Below are 18,994 nucleotides of genomic sequence, written 5' to 3'. Positions count from 1 at the left end.
ACTGCAGGGTCACATAATCAGTTGAGTCCAATGTGATTTGAAAATGTATTACATGGCAAATATAAAAGGTACTGTTATATGGGGAGCCCGGGATCACCAGTCAGCCACTTGTAAATGTAAACAGTCTTTATTGTTCTCTCAAAACAAGCAAGACAGCGCACGGTGACCGCAAGACAGCGCAAGACAGCGCACAGTGACCGCTCGGTGTAACCATGGTCACGGTGGCATACTGGAGACAGGCCGGCCTCAGCTACATCCGCTACTCTCAGATCTGTGCTCTGGCTGTGAGGGCGGCACTGAAGCCCCAGTTTAAGGCAGAAGCAGATAAGGTAGCGGCTACCAATGTGAGGGTCATCAAACCGAAGAAAGAATGATCAATGCTGAACACTAGAACCTCCTGATAGAATGGATTATCCTTTGGTTGTTTCCTGAATACGTCTACATCTGTAAAATGTGTTTCTAATTTAAACCATAAGACCAAATAAAACTGGGATTGTTTTATTTGTAAAAAAAAAAAAAAAAACAAGCAAACAAAAACTGCTTTATTTTGCAAAAGTAAAGGCAAACATTCCAAAATCCTGGTATAACATAATGGCTCATAATGGGTTGTAATCCGCTTCAGGGGTACCAAAAATGTTTTTGCTAAAGCTTATCTGCTGCCCACCTTACCCCCAGTCAATCAGCCCAACTTGGATCCTTGTTTTATTTACTGTCACAGAGTAAGAAGGTTTTAAGGCCCTGGTGCCCAACCTTCGGCTCGAGTGCCATATGCAGCCCTTTGGAATATGATGTGTGGCCCTCGGATCTCAGCAGTTTGCAGTGGGAACATTGATTAGGATAATGGCAGTGATCTCTACTAACCTCATGTAACATGTTCCCATTTTCAAATTGTCTTCTGCAGCATACCTCCTCCCAAACATTTAGGGTCTGTTACCCGTCACCTGATTGGCTGAAACGACAGGCGCTGTGATTGGATGCCTATCAGGCATCCATATATAGCAGAGGACCGCAAGAGAGGATGGGAGAAGACTTCGAGGAGCACAGAGGACACCGCCTGCCACCGTCACCCACTGCCCCATCGAGACAGTGTAATTGCCGGGCGGATGGAGGGCACACTGGTAGCATTTTATGGGCACAGTGGGAGCATTTGATGGGCACAGTGGGAGCATTTGATGGCACAGTGGGAGTATTTGATGGGGCACAGTGGGAGTATTTGATATGGCACAGTATGAGCATTTGATATGGCACAATGGCAGCAATTGATGGGCACAGTGGGAGCATTTGACAGCACAGTTGGAGCATTTGATGGCACAGTGGCAGCGTTTGGACACAGTGGCTGCGTTTGATGGGCACAGAGGAAGAGTTTGATGGGCATAGTGGTGGTGTTTGATGGCATAGTGTCTGCGTTTGATGGCACAGTGGCTGCGTTTGATGGTCACAGTGGCGACAATTGATGAGCACCAGCCGCCACTGATACAACACTTCACCCTCAAGCCATCTTTGCTTTCCTTTCTAGGGGCATTACTACTCACTCAGAGGGATCTGGCCTGCCTTAAGCTGATTGTGCACCCAGCTCACAACTCCCTGCTTGTCTTTCCAGAAACAGGATGCAGATGCTCTTCTAGCTTCAGTACACTTCTCCTAGGTCCTCTGGGAAATAGAACTTACTGCAGAGAATATTTGGCCTGGCATGAAAGTTTTTTTTTCAACCCGCTCTAACCTCCACCACCCAAAGAGAGAGGATGACTACGGCTTGCTCTTCTGAGTGTAGGACAACGTCACCCTGTACTCCAGCCCTCTCCAGGGCCTCCACTTAGCTGACTACATCTACAGCCATGGCTAAAAGTTTTGAGAATGACACAAATATTAATTTTCACAAAGTCTGCTGCCTCTGTTTTTATGAAGGCAATTTGCATATACTTGAGAATGTTATGAAGAATGATGAGATGAATTGCAATTAATTGCAAAGTTCCTCTTTGCCATGAAAATGAACATCCCATAAAAACATTCCACTGCATTTGTGAAGAAGGCTTCAGGGCGCCCAAGAAAGTCCTGCAAGCGCCAGGACCGTCTCCTACAGTTGATTTAGCTGCGGGATCAGGAATGGCAGCAGGCAGGTGGGAGTGCATCTGTATGCACAGTGAGGTGAAGACTTTTGGAGGATGGCCTGGTGTCAATTTAGCTTATATATGGGCAATGACTCACCCATGACATCACTACAGGCTGGCTAAAACACCCGATTACACAATTTAACATGTTACTACACACTGTTCTGGGACAGAGCCACCTAGTGGGAGACTAGCTAACTGCACCTGCTTACAAGGTTGTAACATAGAGGTTTAACCCAAGAGCCTGTCAGTTAAATGTTGCAGAATCCGCATTTTATGTTTCTTGTTTAGACTAATAGTAAAGCTATTGTCCTTTTGTTGATTGGGTCTTTTGCCTAAAACATAGCACAAGTAACCCTAATGACACCAACCTAATCCATAATGTCTTGTTGGTGTAACAACAGGAGAGTGTAAGTTAGGGTAAAATTTGAGAAAATAGCCCCCAGTACCCCTGCACACCCACACGGGTGATATACAGTAAGTTTAGGAAGGATTTAATAGGTCGGAATTCCTTATGGAACACTTCGCTGCTGACAAAGACATGTTATTGCTGCAGTTTCTGCTTCCACCTTGCCACACCAATGGCAGACAGGAACACACAGCACATTTAGTCTTGTCTGGTCTCTTTTTTGGCCCTCGCCAACCAGCTTTCTTTCAGCGTCTGTGAGCCCAGAGTTCCCGCTACACATGCTTGACATTTGGCATATCGCACTTGCAGGCCTGTAATGCATCCGCTCATAACCTGGATAAAGAAAACTGGGGTTGGGACTTTAAATGAGGCGTATGAAAAACACACACCTCCATCCCTATTGGATACAAAAAAAGTTTTTTTTTGGGACTTTAAATGAGATGCGTTTTTAAACAAACAGTAGTATAAGTAAAATAGTAAACGTTTATACCCAGGCTCTTACTTACCACCCAAACAGCAAGCCAAATTCAACTGTCTAACTGTATATGTTAAAAGCAGAGGATTGGTTGCACGCATTTGCAAGTACATGAGTAAGCTGCAGAGCCAGCGACAAGGCTCTCTGCGATCTGCAGTCCTAACTAAACTTTTGAAGTCTCCTCAATGGAGGCATATAAAGACTGATGGGTAGATGGAGGACAGGTGACTAGGGGTGTGTCCCCGCCTCCACCTATGCTTGATATTGTGGTGAAGAGCACTGGAAAAAAACGCATAATAGTATAAGGGTATCAGCAAAACGCATCTCCATCCCTATATGGTACAAAGAAAACTGGGTTTGGGACTTTAAATGAGGCGTATGAAAAACACACACCTCCATCCCTATTGGATACAAAAAAAGGGGGTTTTTGGGACTTTAAATGAGATGCGTTTTTAAACAAACAGTAGTATAAGTAAAATAGTAAACGTTTATAACCAGGCTCTTACTTACCACCCAAACAGCAAGCCAAATTCAACTGTCTAACTGTATATGTTAAAAGCAGAGGATTGGTTGCACCCATTTGCAAGTACATGAGTAAGCTGCAGAGCCAGCGACAAGGCTCTCTGCGATCTGCAGTCCTAACTAAACTTTTAAAGTCTCCTCAATGGAGGCATATAAAGACTGATGGGTAGATGGAGGACAGGTGACTAGGGGTGTGTCCCCGCCTCCACCTATGCTTGGTATTGTGGTGAAGAGCACTGGAAAAAAACGCATAATAGTATAAGGGTATCAGCAAAACGCATCTCCATCCCTATATGGTACAAAGAAAACTGGGGTTGGGACTTTAAATGAGGCGTATGAAAAACACACACCTCCATCCCTATTGGATACAAAAAAAGGGGGTTTTTGGGACTTTAAATGAGATGCGTTTTTAAACAAACAGTAGTATAAGTAAAATAGTAAACGTTTATAACCAGGCTCTTACTTACCACCCAAACAGCAAGCCAAATTCAACTGTCTAACTGTATATGTTAAAAGCAGAGGATTGGTTGCACGCATTTGCAAGTACATGAGTAAGCTGCAGAGCCAGCGACAAGGCTCTCTGCGATCTGCAGTCCTAACTAAACTTTTGAAGTCTCCTCAATGGAGGCATATAAAGACTGATGGGTAGATGGAGGACAGGTGACTAGGGGTGTGTCCCCGCCTCCACCTATGCTTGGTATTGTGGTGAAGAGCACTGGAAAAAAATGCATAATAGTATAAGGGTATAGTATAAGGGTATCAGCAAAACGCATCTCCATCCCTATATGGTACAAAGAAAACTGGGGTTGGGACTTTAAATGAGGCGTATGAAAAACACACACCTCCACCCCTATATTTTACTTATACTACTGTTTGTTTAAAAACGCATCTCATTTAAAGTCCCAAAAACCCCCTTTTTTTTATAACCTGGATAAAAGTGTGTATAAGGGCCTCTAAATAACAAACCATGTGCTTACCATTTTATTACACATGTCCCATAGTGGACAATAATGTGATGTGTATGTATGTATGTATGCGTACATGTTTTTTGCCCATGTGCATTTGTTTGTGTGCACATGGTCACGCATGTGCATATACAACTGTATATATAGATATATATCTATCTATATATATATATATATATATATATAGATAGATGGATAGATAGATCTACAGTATATATACAGTATACAGAATTTTATATTGCCTTTATATATGATTCCCCGTTCACAACTTTGTAATATACTCCTTTAAATATATATTTTAATGATTCCCTTCCTCATCATATATACAGTTGTGCTCATAAGTTTACATACCCTGGCAGGATTTATGATTTATTGGCCATTCTTCTGAGAATATGAATGATCACACAAAAACTTTTCTTTCACTCATGTTTAGTGTTTGGTTGAAGCCATTTATTATTAATCAACTGTGTTTACTCTTTTTAAATCATGATGACAACAGAAACTACCCAAATGACTCTGATCAAAAGTTTACATACCCTGGTGATTTTGGCCTGATAACATTCACACAAGTTGAGACAAAGGGGTTTAAATGGCTATTAAAGGTAATAATCCTTACCTGTGATCTGTTTGCTGGTAATTAGTGTGTGTGTGTAAAAAAGGTCAATTGGTTTCTGGACTCCTGACCGACCCTTGCATCTTTCATCCAGTGCTGAACTGACGTTTCTGGATTCAGAGTCATGGGGAAAGCAAAAAAATTGTCAAAGAATCTGTGGGAAAAGGTAGTTGAACTGTATAAAACAGGAAAGGGATATAAAAAGATATCCAAGGAATTGAAAATGCCAATCAGCAGTGTTCAAACTCTAAACAAGAAGTGGAAAATGAGGGGTTCTGTTGAAACCAAACACGGCCAGGTAGACCAACTAAAATTTCAGCCACAACTGCCAGGAAAATTGTCCGGGATGCAAAGAAAACCCCCAAAAAAACTTCAGGTGAAATACAGAACTCTCTGAAAACATGTGGTGTGGTTGTTTCAAGATGCACAATAAGAAAGATGGGCTGCATGGTCGAGTCGCTAGTAGAAAGCCAATACTACGCAAATGCCACAAAGTAGCCCACTTACAATATGCCAAACAGCACAGAGACAAGCCTCAAACCTTCTGGCACAAAGTCGTTTGGAGTGATGAGACCAAAATGTTGCTTTTTGGCCACAACCATAAACGCTACATTTGGAGAGGAGGCAACAAGGCCTATGATGAAAGGTAGGGAGGTGAATCGCTGATGTTTTGGTGATGTGTGAGCTAAAAGGGCACAGAAAATTGATGGCAAGATGAATGCAGTATGTTATCAAAAAATACTGGAGGAACCTTTGCATTCACCAGCCAGGAAGCTGCGCATGGGTCGTACTTGGACATTCCAACATGACAATTATCCAAAACACAAGGCCAAGTCGATCTGTCATTGGCTACAACAGAACAAAAAGTAAAGGTTCTGGAGTGGCCATCTCAGTCTCCTGTACTCAATATCATTGAGCCACTCAGGGGAGATCTCAAATGTGCCGTTCATGCAAGACAGCCCAAGAATTTACAGGAACTGGAGGCTTTTTGCCAACAGGAATGGGCAGCTTTACCATCTGAGAAGATAAAGAGCCTTATCCACAAATACCACAAAAGACTTCAAGCTGTCATTGATGTTAAAGGGGGAAATACACGGTATTAAGAACTGGGGTATGTAAACTTTTGATCAGGGTCATTTGGCTAGTTTCTGTTGTCAATATCATTTAAAAGGAGTAAAGACAGTTGATTGATAATAAATGGCTTCAGCCAAACACTAACCATGAGTGAAAGAAAAGTTTTTGTGTTATTCATATTCTCTGAAAAATGAAATCATCAATTCTGCCAGAGTATGTAAATGTATCTCATAACCTGGAACTATGGAGAATAGCTCAGTCCTCATTGTCATGCATGAACAAAGTCACCAGATGCTCACATGGGCCTACTGGATGCACGATAGTGCTGCTGCTCAACTTCAGCATAGCAGCATTGCAAAGGGTCTCTCTCTGAAGTCTATGGGACACGAACATGAAAAATCAAAAGTGCTAATGTTAAAGGTTAATATGTAAGTTATTGTCATAAAAAGTGTTTGGGGACCCAGGTCCTGCCCCAGGGGACATGTATCAATGCAAAAATGTTTTAAAAATGGCCGTTTTTTCAGGAGCAGTGATTTTATTAATGCTTAAAGTGAAACAATAAAAGTGAAATATTCCTTCAAATCTCGTACCTGGGGGGTGTCTATAACATGCCAGTAGTAGCACATGTTTTCAGTGTTCATAACAGTCTTTGCACAAAATGACATTTCTAAAGGAAAAAAAGTCATTTAAAACTACTCGCGGCTATAATGAATTGTCGGGTCCCGGCATCACAGATCAAAGTCATTGAAAGTCATTGAAAAAAAAATGGGTGGGGGTCCCCCTAAATTCCATTACCAGGCCCTTCATGTCTGGTATGGATATTAAGGGGAACCCTGCACTAAAAAAAATGGTGTGGGGTTCCCCTTAAAATCCATACCAGACCCTTTACCTGAGAACGCAACCTGGCAGGCCGCAGGAAATGAGGGGGGATGAGAGAGCGCCCCCCCCTCCTGAACCGTACCAGGCCACATGCCCTCAACATGGGGAGGATGTCCCTATCAACAAGGGCCTCATCCCCACAACCCTTACCTGGTGGTTGTGGGGGTCTGCTGGAGGGGGGCTTATCGGAATCTGGAAGCCCCCTTTAACAAAGGGGAACTCCAGATCCCGGCCCCCCTATGTGAATTGGTAAGGGGTACATTGTACCCCTACCATTTCACAAACAAAAAGTGTGAAAATGTTAAAAACGACAGGATGCGGATTGGGACAAAATAAAAAAAAAATTAAAAACAATTCCAGCGATGTAATCCAGTCTCGATGTCCATTGTTGTAATCCATTCTTGATCTCCAGCGATGATCCATTCTCCAGCAATGATCTCCAGTAAAGAACAACGCACACGATCCTGTCTCCCCCGGAGGCACTCGGCCAAATGACGCGCAAGCTGTTTGACAGCTCTTTTATAACCAAGGGCGGAGCCAACCGTGACGTGTGACCCCGTCCACGTCAATGGTGGCCCTGCCCTCGGTTATAAAAGAACTGTCAAACAGCTTGCGCGTCATTCGGCCGGGTGCGATCACTGTCACAATGTTGTTCTTGCTAGTCCTGAGGAAACACAAAAAACAGAGAGTCTGAGCTTGTTCATTTGTCTGTGAGTCTTGCATTTCTTGTTTTAGTTGGGTGGAGCCACGCTCTCTCATGCACTGTCTTGGATAATGATTGGGGAAAAATGTTGCTTAGAGACATTGTAAAACCATAACCATAAAAAAAGATAAAAAGTGTAAATACCGAGAAACTGCATGATGCAGATGAAAATGTTTATATGTTCTGTAAAAATAATTGCGTGCAAAGTGCATTTACTTCTCGTTTAATAGCTGACAGTTACAGTTAAGAGTTTTTACAGCAAATCATTCCTTTTATTGTATTCCATTATCAAGTGATGTGAAGAGAAGCCAAATATACTGCAGTGAAGTCATTGTGAGCATGTCATTTTTACAGACATTTTTATTCATCTACTATATAGACAACTACAAGATGATTTCATTCTAAATGTATAATACAGAATATAGCAAAAAACATGCTTAAAAACAAGCAGGCACTACTGGGCATTTGCGGTAATCTGAATCTTCACATCAACTGTATTTCATTCACTTATATCTATAAAAATAACTCACAGTGAGGGGTTAGAACACCCCCTCAAAGATGTATTTTCTGCAATAATACCTACATTTTCAATGTGATTGTCATGCGAGACTACACACACATGCACACAGATTTAAATATATTGATCTTTATGAGATGACAAAATATTTTCTATTGCATTGGCTTTAGTAGCTGTTTTAGCTGCCGACAGGACTATAGATTTAAAGTTTATAAAACCAAAGACTAGAAATTTGTTGATCTAACTGCAGATGCAATGCAAGTAAAGAAAAGGTAAAGATTTTACAAGTCCACCTTGTGACTGCAGCAGTCTCATATCCCACTGCTGAAGTCAGAACGTCACAACTGCATGTAGTACTAACCCTGTAGGAGCCACAGGATAGGATGGGTCCTCTGTTCTTCGCCTCAACCTTCTCAAGAATCTCAACTTCTGACACACCAGGTTGAGTGTACAAACATGCAATGTCACAGGAAATCCCTAAAAGTAATACTTAGTTCCCAATAGTAATGCTATATCAAAGAAAACAGGCACCTGGCCAGGTTGTAGAGGCAGATTTAATATATTGTCACCCAATATAGTTGGTAACTAGGAAGGCATAAAATTGATTAAAAATGGTGATCTTTTTAAAAAGATGACATTTGGCATCAAGATCAAAGTTTAATCTACCGAGTGCTGGAACTATACTACCAGAGCAAACTTTTGACGGTAATGATAGTTCTAGACTGGCTAGATATGCACTGTGCAAAAGAAAAAGAGGATGGTAGCAGAAGGGGCAGGAGAACAAAGGGGGCTTGCAGAAAAATTATTATGGATGCCGTAGTCCTTTGAGATGTTATTCTGCCGGCTATTGTTGGGGCCCTTTTAAGAGCATCAGTGAACTTAACCAGTTGCCTACCTTGGGCGTCTTACAAACGTCCATAAAGCCCCCTCCTCTGTACACAGGACGTGTCTTATAGAGTTGCTCTTTCTTATGTTTTCTTATCTGCTTCTGCTCAGCTACTGTGCACAGCCCATGAGATTCTATGACTGGGAGCTAGTCAAATGCCTTCCTCACTGAATGATCACTCTGACAGACAATCTCAGTGAGAATTCAATGTAACATTTTAAGTCAAAACAACAACAAACACGTAATATAGTAGCTATCTTATCTCCTGCATTTTTTTTTAAAAACGGTATTACACTAAGTTTATTTATGTTTTATACGAGTGTAGAAGCAGCAATACTGAGCACCCCAGGACTCCATCACTGACACTGAACCCAGAGGTGGTTCAAAAGCGTGTTCTGACTGAACGTGTTTGACTGAGGTCACACGCTCTAAGGTGAGCGTACACACATAATAGACATGTGCATTCGTTTTTGTCCGAATGCATTTTCGTCCGAATTTCAGGTATTTTCGTTATCACTTTAACAAACTAAAACGAACATGCAGAATCAGAAATCCGAAAAGCTGGTATGTAAGCTATAACTTGGCACCCTTGAGTATGGACTCTACGCGTTTTGTGGTATTTAAAACCACTCACCAGGAGTAGGATGCTAGAAGGTAAATTAATATATAGGTAAGTAAGTGGGCAAACATCTAATATAATATGCTCTCCATCTAGGGGACAAAGGGCACACTTTAGCAATAGATACTTTACCTATGGAGGTATCTCATAGGTGTAACTATACAGCTCCAAGGATGGAATGCATATGGTCTAGAATTAATTCTCTCGTCCGGGGTTGAGGCTGGAGACCCCCTCCCACTTACCCCTGGCTACCCAGTCCTCCCATATGAGTGGGGTGGTCTTGGTCGGAGACTGTAGCGCCGAAAGCCGGGACTAGAGCCAGGTGGCTGCAACTAGACTTCAGAGTTGGAGGTATGTGTCCCTGGGATGTGGTGGCGTGGCTGTGAGTGGTTAAAGTGAGAAAAAACTATTGATGACGGATAACCACCAATGTAACAAAAAAAAATAAAAAAACACACAGAAAAAGAAAAAGGGAAGAAAGGGAAAAAAGGGGGGAGTGGATAGGAAAGGAAGGGGGGAAGGTAGGGAAAAAAAGAGGAAAACATTAGGGAGAAGTGGGGGAAGGGAGGGTTGATTAGAGGATAATTGAGTGAGAAGTGTATAGGTGTACCTATGTAGGTTGCTGAGGTTTGTGCTGTAAAAATACAAAGAAACAGGTGTATGGGAATGGTAGAGTGTATGTTTGAATGTGATGAAAAGATATGCACACATCCAGCAATGGAGTGTCAGTGTGCTAGCCCTGCAAGCACAAATATATAAATAGATAAAAATGTATAAATATATAAGAAAGATATATATACAATATATAGAGACCTGGATGTATGTGTGTGTGTGTGTGTGTGTGTGTGTGTATGTGTGAGTGAATGTGTGTGTATGCATTGTAGGTGTAATGAGTGTGAATGGAGCGTGAATGTGAATGAAAGAAAATGTGCATGAGTGTAAGTGTGTGGGATCCCAGAGAGTTCCCTTCGTACCCGGAGTTAGGGGGGGACATGCGAGTCATCCCGTCAAGATGGACCGCCACCGGTCCGTCCCAGCTACAGTACCCCCATCTCTGGGCGGGTCCCCGCCAGCGTTATGCATCGACGTGTGGTGTTGGGAATGGGAGAAGCTCCTGCTTGAAATGCGGGGGCCGCCTATCCCTGCCGCAAAGCAGGATATTATAGCACGAGCATCCATAGCGGTGAGGTGTATTAACTGCGTATGGGGGCGTGCTGGCAAAGCGCCTAGGTGCAGAGGTCGAGCCCCCCCCCCTCCACCAGAAGGAGGCGGGGGTGAAGGAACTGAACACTTTGCAATCCCGGAATAAGGGAAAAAACAGGACTGAGGCCAACATCCCTGGGCTGTATAGCATTAGATTCGAACAGTGCATCTAAATGTTGCAAGAAATAACATAAATGCACGGGTAGAAATACCCAGTGTAGATTGTCTGGTGTAGATTAAATGGAGATGTTAGATTGATTTTTTTCCCCTTTTTTTTTGCTTTCGCATATTTCTCTGAAAAGAAAGCCTGCCTCTGTCGCTGTTGGATATTAAAAGGTCACTCTCCGTTTTCATAGCATTGTGGCCTAGTATGGTTCAGGAGGGGGAGGTGGGGTATATATGTCCGACCCCTTCCCTTCTCCTGGTCTGCCAAGCTGCATGCTCAGATCAGAGTCTGGTGTGGATCGTCTGGGGGAACTCACTTTTTTTCCTTGTTTCTAGTGGTGTTCCCCTTTGGTGTTTCTAGTGGTGTTCATACCAGACTCTCATCAATGATAAGGGTCTGGTATTTAATTTTGGTGGAAACTTCATGTCATTTTTGTTTGTGTGTGGGGTCCCCTATTACCATCTGTACCAGGCTTACTTCTAAGATAAGGGTCTGATGTAGGTGAAGAGAATTGATGGCTGGTTTGTTTACAAACAGAATTAAGCTGCCAAAGCTGTAATTTGCCAGCAATTTAACCACTTGCCGACTGCCCCACATACATGTACTGTGGGGCGGTGGCTCTCCGGCACAAAATCACGTACATGTACATCATTTCGCTTTCCAGGTCTGTGGCGCGCATGGGCTCCGCCAGCGCCTAACTGTGTCCAATCACAGACGGAGCCAATCAGTGGGTCCGGCAAACCCGATGTCTGCCAGGACCTGCCAATCATTCTCAAGAGAAAAAAAAAAAAAGAAAGCACCAACCAGGGACACATTGATTGCCCCAGATGTTTACGCTTTCCATGCCAGTGTTATTAGTACAGTGACAGTGCATATTTTTTAGCACTGTATCCCCAAAAAAAATTCAAAAGTGTCACTTAGGCCCCGTACACACGACCGAACATGTCTGCTGAAACATGTTCGGTCGTGTGTAGGCCCGAGCGGACAGGATTCCAGCATACATTTGCCCGTCGGGCCTTTTTCCAGCGGGCAAATATTTCTGGACTTGTTTTAAAACAGCCCGCTGGAATCCTGTCCGCTCGGACATGTTCGGTCGTCTGTACAGACCTACCGTACATGTCTGAGCGCCCGCCATCCCTCGCATTCGTCGAATGACTTTGACGCATGCGTGGAAGCATTGAACTGGCAGGGCCGCCCACGTCGCCGTGTCATCGTCGCCCTAGCGACGCCGCGGCCACGCCCCGCATATTGTTTACGCGCGGATTTCTGTATGATGGTGAGTACAGCCATCATACAGAAATCCCCGGGCAGACATGTACGGTGAAAACGGTCCGGCGGACCGCTTTCATCGTACATGTTTGGTCGTCTGTACATGGCCTTAGTGTCCGATTTGTCCACCGCAATGTCGCATTCCAGCTATAAGTGTGTAGATATCTTATACCTGCAGTTTCTCTGAAACAAAGCAAAGATAAAGCCGAATAAAAGCTTCCTAAAGGCCTCAGGTGCTTCAAGCGAAATGGGGTATACTTTTTGGTGTATAACTCAAAGGTATAACTCAAAAGTTCACCACTTTTTTTGCAAAAATCTCAACGCTTTGCATTATTTCTACAGATACTTACTTCACTGTCCTCAGGGATGTTTGTACAATCAGATTGTATAGTGTATGGCCATGTTTATACATCTAAAATTACTAGTTGCACTTTCAGTGCCATTAATTGGTAATGGATCACCAAACACAAAAGCAAATGCACATTTTTCCATGTGAATTGCAGCCAATTGAAATCAACAGGCTGCCCTATGCGTGTCACAGGAAAAACTAAACGCAAAATGTGCACTCCTACTATGCTAGATGAATGGGGCCTGAAAGTGAAATTGCTGCGATAACACAAGAACAATGAGGCTATATTGACATGTGTGCCTTTCCTTCTATTTCAGAAATGCGCAGCACCAAAAATCGCAGTAAAAATCACACCAAGCTTCGCTCTAAAAAAAAGTTCTGAAGCTTCTACGGGGCGATTTCTGTGTGTAGGGCAGCACAAAAGGTGGATGAGCTGCCCTATATGTGATGAGTGAAAATGCTCAAAAACTCCTCCCCCCTTGCAAAAAACAAAACAAAAAAAAACATGCGTGTAGGAGTTCCCAATATGCAGAGATGTGTACGGAGCTTGACAGATGAGTGTTTCTGTCCACACCCTTCTATGTAATTGTATAAAGATGCCGATGTACTATGCAATCTGATTGTATATTGTGTATTTAGTGTGAATGGTGATCACTGATTGATTGCATTTCATTAAAGCAGAATTAACCCTTATAAAAAAACACCACCTGCAAGACAAAGGCATAATGAGCTAGTATGCACAACATACAAGCTCATTATGTAATACTCACCTCAGATCAAAGCCCCCCCCCCCAGCCATCCTCGTTCACTGCTCGGGGCGGCCGGCATTTCTCCCGGGCGTTACTTCTGGGTATTGCGGGTCCAGGCACTGTGATTGGTCAGAGCTGCGATGACGTCACTTCCACGCATGGGAGCCGCCAGTCACTGCACGGCCTCCTTTAGGAATGTCACGATCGCCGTTGCTAAAGTGCGCCTGCGCTTGTTGTCTATGGTGCATGCACCGTAGACATCGGCGCCCGAGATTTTTGTAAATATCTCCTAAACCGTGGAGGTTTAGGAGATATTTCAAGCACCTACAGGTAAGCTTTAATCTAGGCTTACCTGTAGGTTAAAGTGGTTGTAAAGGGTTTACAACCAATTTAAAAAAGTGTAGCTGGGAATGGGTGGGTGGATGAAGCAGGGTGTGTGCTAATGAAGTCAGCTGGTTAACTCCTTTCTGTGTCATGACCTAAAGTCTGATCAGGAAGTAAGACATTACAAATGGATATGTCTGGAAACATGGATGAGGACAAGTAAAGTAAGTGTATGTAGAATTAATGGAAAGTTGTGTTATTTTTGCAAAAATGTACAAGAATGCTATATTGAACAAAGGTGAACATACCCTTTAAAGTGTTCACAAAATCTGCCAATCAGCATCCTATTTAGTATATCCCTCAAATGAAAGGTGAAGATGAACTGGTTGCTATTATAAACAACTCCACCTCTTGACTTCACATACATTCAGTGCTAGAGGTGCCGGAACTGCGTTGCCCCGCGTTCCCGCTGAAAAAAAAGCCCTGCCGTTCTCCAGTTTTTAGTGATCTACCTCATTTTTTCTACCACTTTTGTTGCAAAGAAACAGTCAATGTACATTGCAGGAATCTTAAAAGTTCTTGCAGATTATGCTCTGAAGAAATGTCTGTTTGTTTTGTCCTTTTGCATTTGAAATTCTGAGGCCTCGTACAGACGAGCGGACCTGTCCGATGAAAACAGTCCGCGGACCGTTTTCATCGGTCATGTCCGCTGGGATCATTTGGTCTGATGGCTGTACACACCATCAGACCAAATTTCCCGCGGACAGACGACGCGATTACGACGCGGTGACAAATAGCGGCGACGTGCGCGAACCCGGGAGTTCAATGCTTCCACGCATGCGTCGAATCACTTCGACGTCATGCGCGGGTTCTCGGGCCAGCGGACATGTCCGATGAGTCATACTGACCATCGGACATGTCCGGCAGACATGGTTCCAGCGGACATGTTTCTTAGCATGCTAAGAAACATTTGTCCGCTGGAAACCTGTCTGGTCGGCCGGAAAATTGTCCGGTCGGCCCTACACACGACCGAACATGTCTGCGGAAACTGGTCCGCCGGACCAGTTTCAGCGGACATGTTCGGTCGTGTGTACGAGGCCTGAGTGGGAGGGACTGATTCATTCTCCATGTTCTCATGAGAAAGGTTGCAGTGTCTGCATTCCTATAGATGTAATTAAACCTTAGGGAAGAGCTTACCAAAAATGACATTTCGGTTGCAGAGAATGCCTAAAATCTGTCTTGCATTTTAGTGCAGACTTCTGGGAAAATCAGTGAGTAAATCACACAAGCAGGAAATTACATTTTTGGAGACATTCTGCACACCAATAGTTTTCATCATGCCTCCAAGGTTACCATATTACATTGTATTTTATATAAAATTACTGTCTGTAGATTGAAAAGAAAAGGTAATTTTTAATAACATTAAAGTGCATATGGCTTGTGTAGCAAATGTATTTTATATGCTACAGTATTTTTTTTTCTACGAAAGTGGAGTTGCCCTTTAAATTATCTTATATTATCAACACAATGCAATTTCCATGTTATGTAAACATTTATACATATACAAATGTTGTTTCTGTAAAAAGGAAACAAGATAACAAACCATGGCGGCTTGTCTTATTTACATGGTTATGTGTACCAGCATGTTACAAGCCCTATTACTTGTTTCAGCACCATGGACAGGGTATAAAAGAACACTATTCTGGGATTTAACAGTACACGAGACATTACGCTCCTTCTGTTCCTTGTGTCGGTTAGTAAAATTTTACAGGCTGCAGGTGTCATTGCTTGTTGTGATATCTAGAGGTTTACTTTGTGACTTAAAATTCTCTGCAGACAGCAGCATAATCAACATCACTTGCATTGTAAACAAACAATGCGTTTATCTAAAAAAGTCTAAATATTATATTATAGATTGTTGGGGGGAACCCCACGTAATTTTTTTTTTATTTGATGCAGGGTTCCCCTTAATATCCATACAAGACCTGAAGGGCCTGGTAATTGAATTTGGGGGGACCCCCACTTTTTCTTTTTTATCAATGACCTTTCTCTGTATTGCCAGGAGCCGAGAATTCATTATAGCCGCGAGTGATTTTAAATGACTTTTTTTCCTTCAGAAATGTAATTTTGTGCAGGGACAGTTCTAACCACAGGAAACAAGCACTGCTTTACAGGCATACTTTACACACCCCCTTATTGTTTCACTTTTAGCGTTATTAAAATCACTTCTCTCGAAAAAACTGCAGTTTTTAAAACTTTCTTTTGCATTGATACATGTCCCCTGGGGCAGGAACCAGGTCCTCAAACACTTTTTATGACAATAACTTACATATTAGCCTTTACAATTAGCACTTTAGATTTCTCCCGTAGACTTTTACAGGGTGTTCCGCGGCTTTTCAAATTCGGGCGAACACCCCAAATTGTTCGCTGTTCGACAAACAGGCAATATTCGAGTCGAACATGAGTTCGACTCGAACTCGAAGCTCATCCCTAGTTGAGGCGCATTAAAATATTTCCTACACCACCTGGCTTTGCAGCACCAACAATGGCCATATGAAGCAATAACACTGGTAATCATCCTGATTACCTGGAAACTCAGGCCAGAAGCTGGAAAGTTCCTAAGACTACTGTATGTGTCCCTAATCAGCACTGGGTCCAATAGACCCCTGATGCATCCATTAATTTCTGTCTCTTCTGTCCATTATCACATAAGAGGTTATTTAGCTCACTTGTGATTGTAATTAAAATAGAAGTGAAGGCATCACAATAACTGCCCCCTTAAATGTTGCTCTCCATTTGTTCTGATCCTCCATCTATACATTCACAAATAAAGCACTTTCTGAATACTGTGTTTTTTCGTTTTTCTACATTTCTATGTGGTCCTGTGGTCATGTGACAACAAAGCTCTGGTACTCAAGGTCATTTCTATCTCTTACTGCAACTAATGGATGTTGACAACCCTGGGAGCTATGAACACCAGAGAGATGGGGGTCAAGGCTACATGAGAATTTAGCACCGCACCGTTTGGACACTTCACAGTTATTCCTATTGGGAGAAATTGATTGCAAAAGAGATCAATCAGTTATCAAAGCAAGTTTGGCCACCATTAGCTCTGTACCTAACTGCAGCATGTGTAGACCAGAAGGCTCTGGGGAATAATGTACTCGGTCTGTCTTACTGACAATCTTATAGATGCTGAATAGTCTATTAGGGCAGTAACTCTGCCATTCCCCAAGTTACCAATGTACACTAGACATGTGCACACTGAAATATTTAATTTTGGAATTTCATTTTCGTCCGAAAAATACATTTATTTAGTTATTCCCGAAATTTGTTTTTATCTGTCATTGAAGGCTAATGGGGTCTGTCGAATGTTCTAAGAAGATTCGACGGAGCAGCTAAACTGTACGACGCCGCAATCGTACATTTCCGGTAAAATGTTCCGCCTACAAGCTATAGAAGAATTCTAATGTTGTATGACACTAGTAATAATTATATTTATAAATTATTATTACTAGTCAACCAACATTCAAATTCTTCAATAGCCTATGGGCCGAGCATTTGACCGGAAATGTACGATTGCGGCGTCGTACAGTTTAGCTGCTTGTCGTATATACTTAGAACTTTCGACAGACACCATAAGACTTCAATGACAGATTCAACGTTTGTATGTTTTTCTCTGCTTCGCCAAATCTTCGTTGTTCATGTCGAATGGTCTACCCCAACACTGTCTCTATAATGTTGAATCTTTTGTCTCTATGTAGAATAATCGACTAATCGAATAGACGACTAATAGAGTTAAGGTTAGGCACATTCGACCACAGGTTCAATAGACACAGATCGCTATTGTCAGCGTCATGTGGAATCTCCTATCTATATCGAACTGTTGTAGCAATGAAAACAAAAATAAAGCATTATTTTATGTCGGATCTTTCGGATTTCGGATTCTGCCCATTCGTTTTCATTTGTTAAAACGATAACGAAATTCGGACGAAAATGCATTCAGACGAAAACGAATGCACATGTCTAATGTACACGGGTGGCCGTATGGTTCAATGTAGCCCCAGGTTCTGCCAGTAGGAGAGGGTACAGTTATTCTGTGGTGACTCAATTACATATATCTCTACTTATATATTAATCATTTAGGTGCCCTGTTTCTATACATGCAGTAGGTGATAGGAAGATCAGTAATGGCTTATCGGCAACCATGAAACAGTTAACACAGGCGCAGTCCTTTCTGTAGTATCCAGTTACCGTCTCAGATCACAGACACTGCGCTGGGTATCAGCAAACCTACAGAAATCCATATTTCATTTCAGATTAAAGTAGAATAGTGTGACCGCTGTTCTGTGTCTTATCATTATGTGTTATTTTTTTCCTCTGGCCTGGGGTAATCACACTTTTTTTTTCTCCCCTGCAGAAATAAAAAATAACATTGGAGAGGTGTCAGAAGAGTGATATGTTTTCCATTGTGCTCAAAGCTTGTTTAAGCTCAGTCTCATTAGCTGATATTGACAGAGGACCTGGATTTTTTTTTTTCCTTCACAAAGTTTATAGAACTCTAATCCGAAGATGGCAGAGAATCACCTGAAGGTCAACATTGAGATTTCAAGGTCGCCGCTTATTGTGTTTTCCAAACCAAACCTCCAGCCTTATTTCCATTTGTCTGCCTCCAAACACACATTCTGTACTATTTACTGACCATTATTCCACTGTTCTATGGCTTTCTACTGTGTACATTATACAAACAGTAGCCAGATGTTCTGGGTAAACATAAAGATGCTGTTTGGGGCAATGCAGGGAAAATGGGAATGTAGACGTTTTCTCCAAGGACTTCCTGACATTAGATCAGATAGAAGTTTGTATACAACAAGGGTATTTAGTGAAGGTTATGGTATTTCAATAAAAATCAGGAAAGAGATAAGAAAGAGCAAATATGAAGAGGCTGGGGAATGCCATTGTCTTCGTCTACACACTATAATACTGTTTATATTACATTGTCTATATCATCTTGTATGAAAGTATCTGCTTTTATAGGGACAGAACTACAGACAGCCCATGCACAGATATGTATGGAATGCATACATGTTTGATCCCTTGAAATATATGCTTGCTTCACTGCATTGCTTCGTTATTGTCAAGGGTCATCACTTTGTCAACAAAT

The 18,994-nt window shown here is 42.3% G+C and overlaps 1 protein-coding gene across 1 annotated transcript; it reads left to right on the top strand.

Moving 5' to 3' along the window:
* The first annotated feature begins 212 nt into the window (after positions 1-212).
* Positions 213-501, top strand: LOC120935639 (ATP synthase subunit epsilon, mitochondrial-like). The gene has a single exon (XM_040347690.1). It carries the CDS (start codon positions 213-215, stop codon positions 372-374), a length of 162 nt encoding a protein of 53 aa, XP_040203624.1. The 3' UTR covers positions 375-501.
* The last annotated feature ends 18,493 nt before the right edge of the window (positions 502-18,994 follow it).

Source organism: Rana temporaria, chromosome 4, assembly GCF_905171775.1.
Source record: "Rana temporaria chromosome 4, aRanTem1.1, whole genome shotgun sequence".
NCBI lineage: Eukaryota > Metazoa > Chordata > Amphibia > Anura > Ranidae > Rana > Rana temporaria.
Note: the sequence above shows the minus strand (reverse complement) of the source record. Positions and strands in the feature narration are given on the sequence as shown.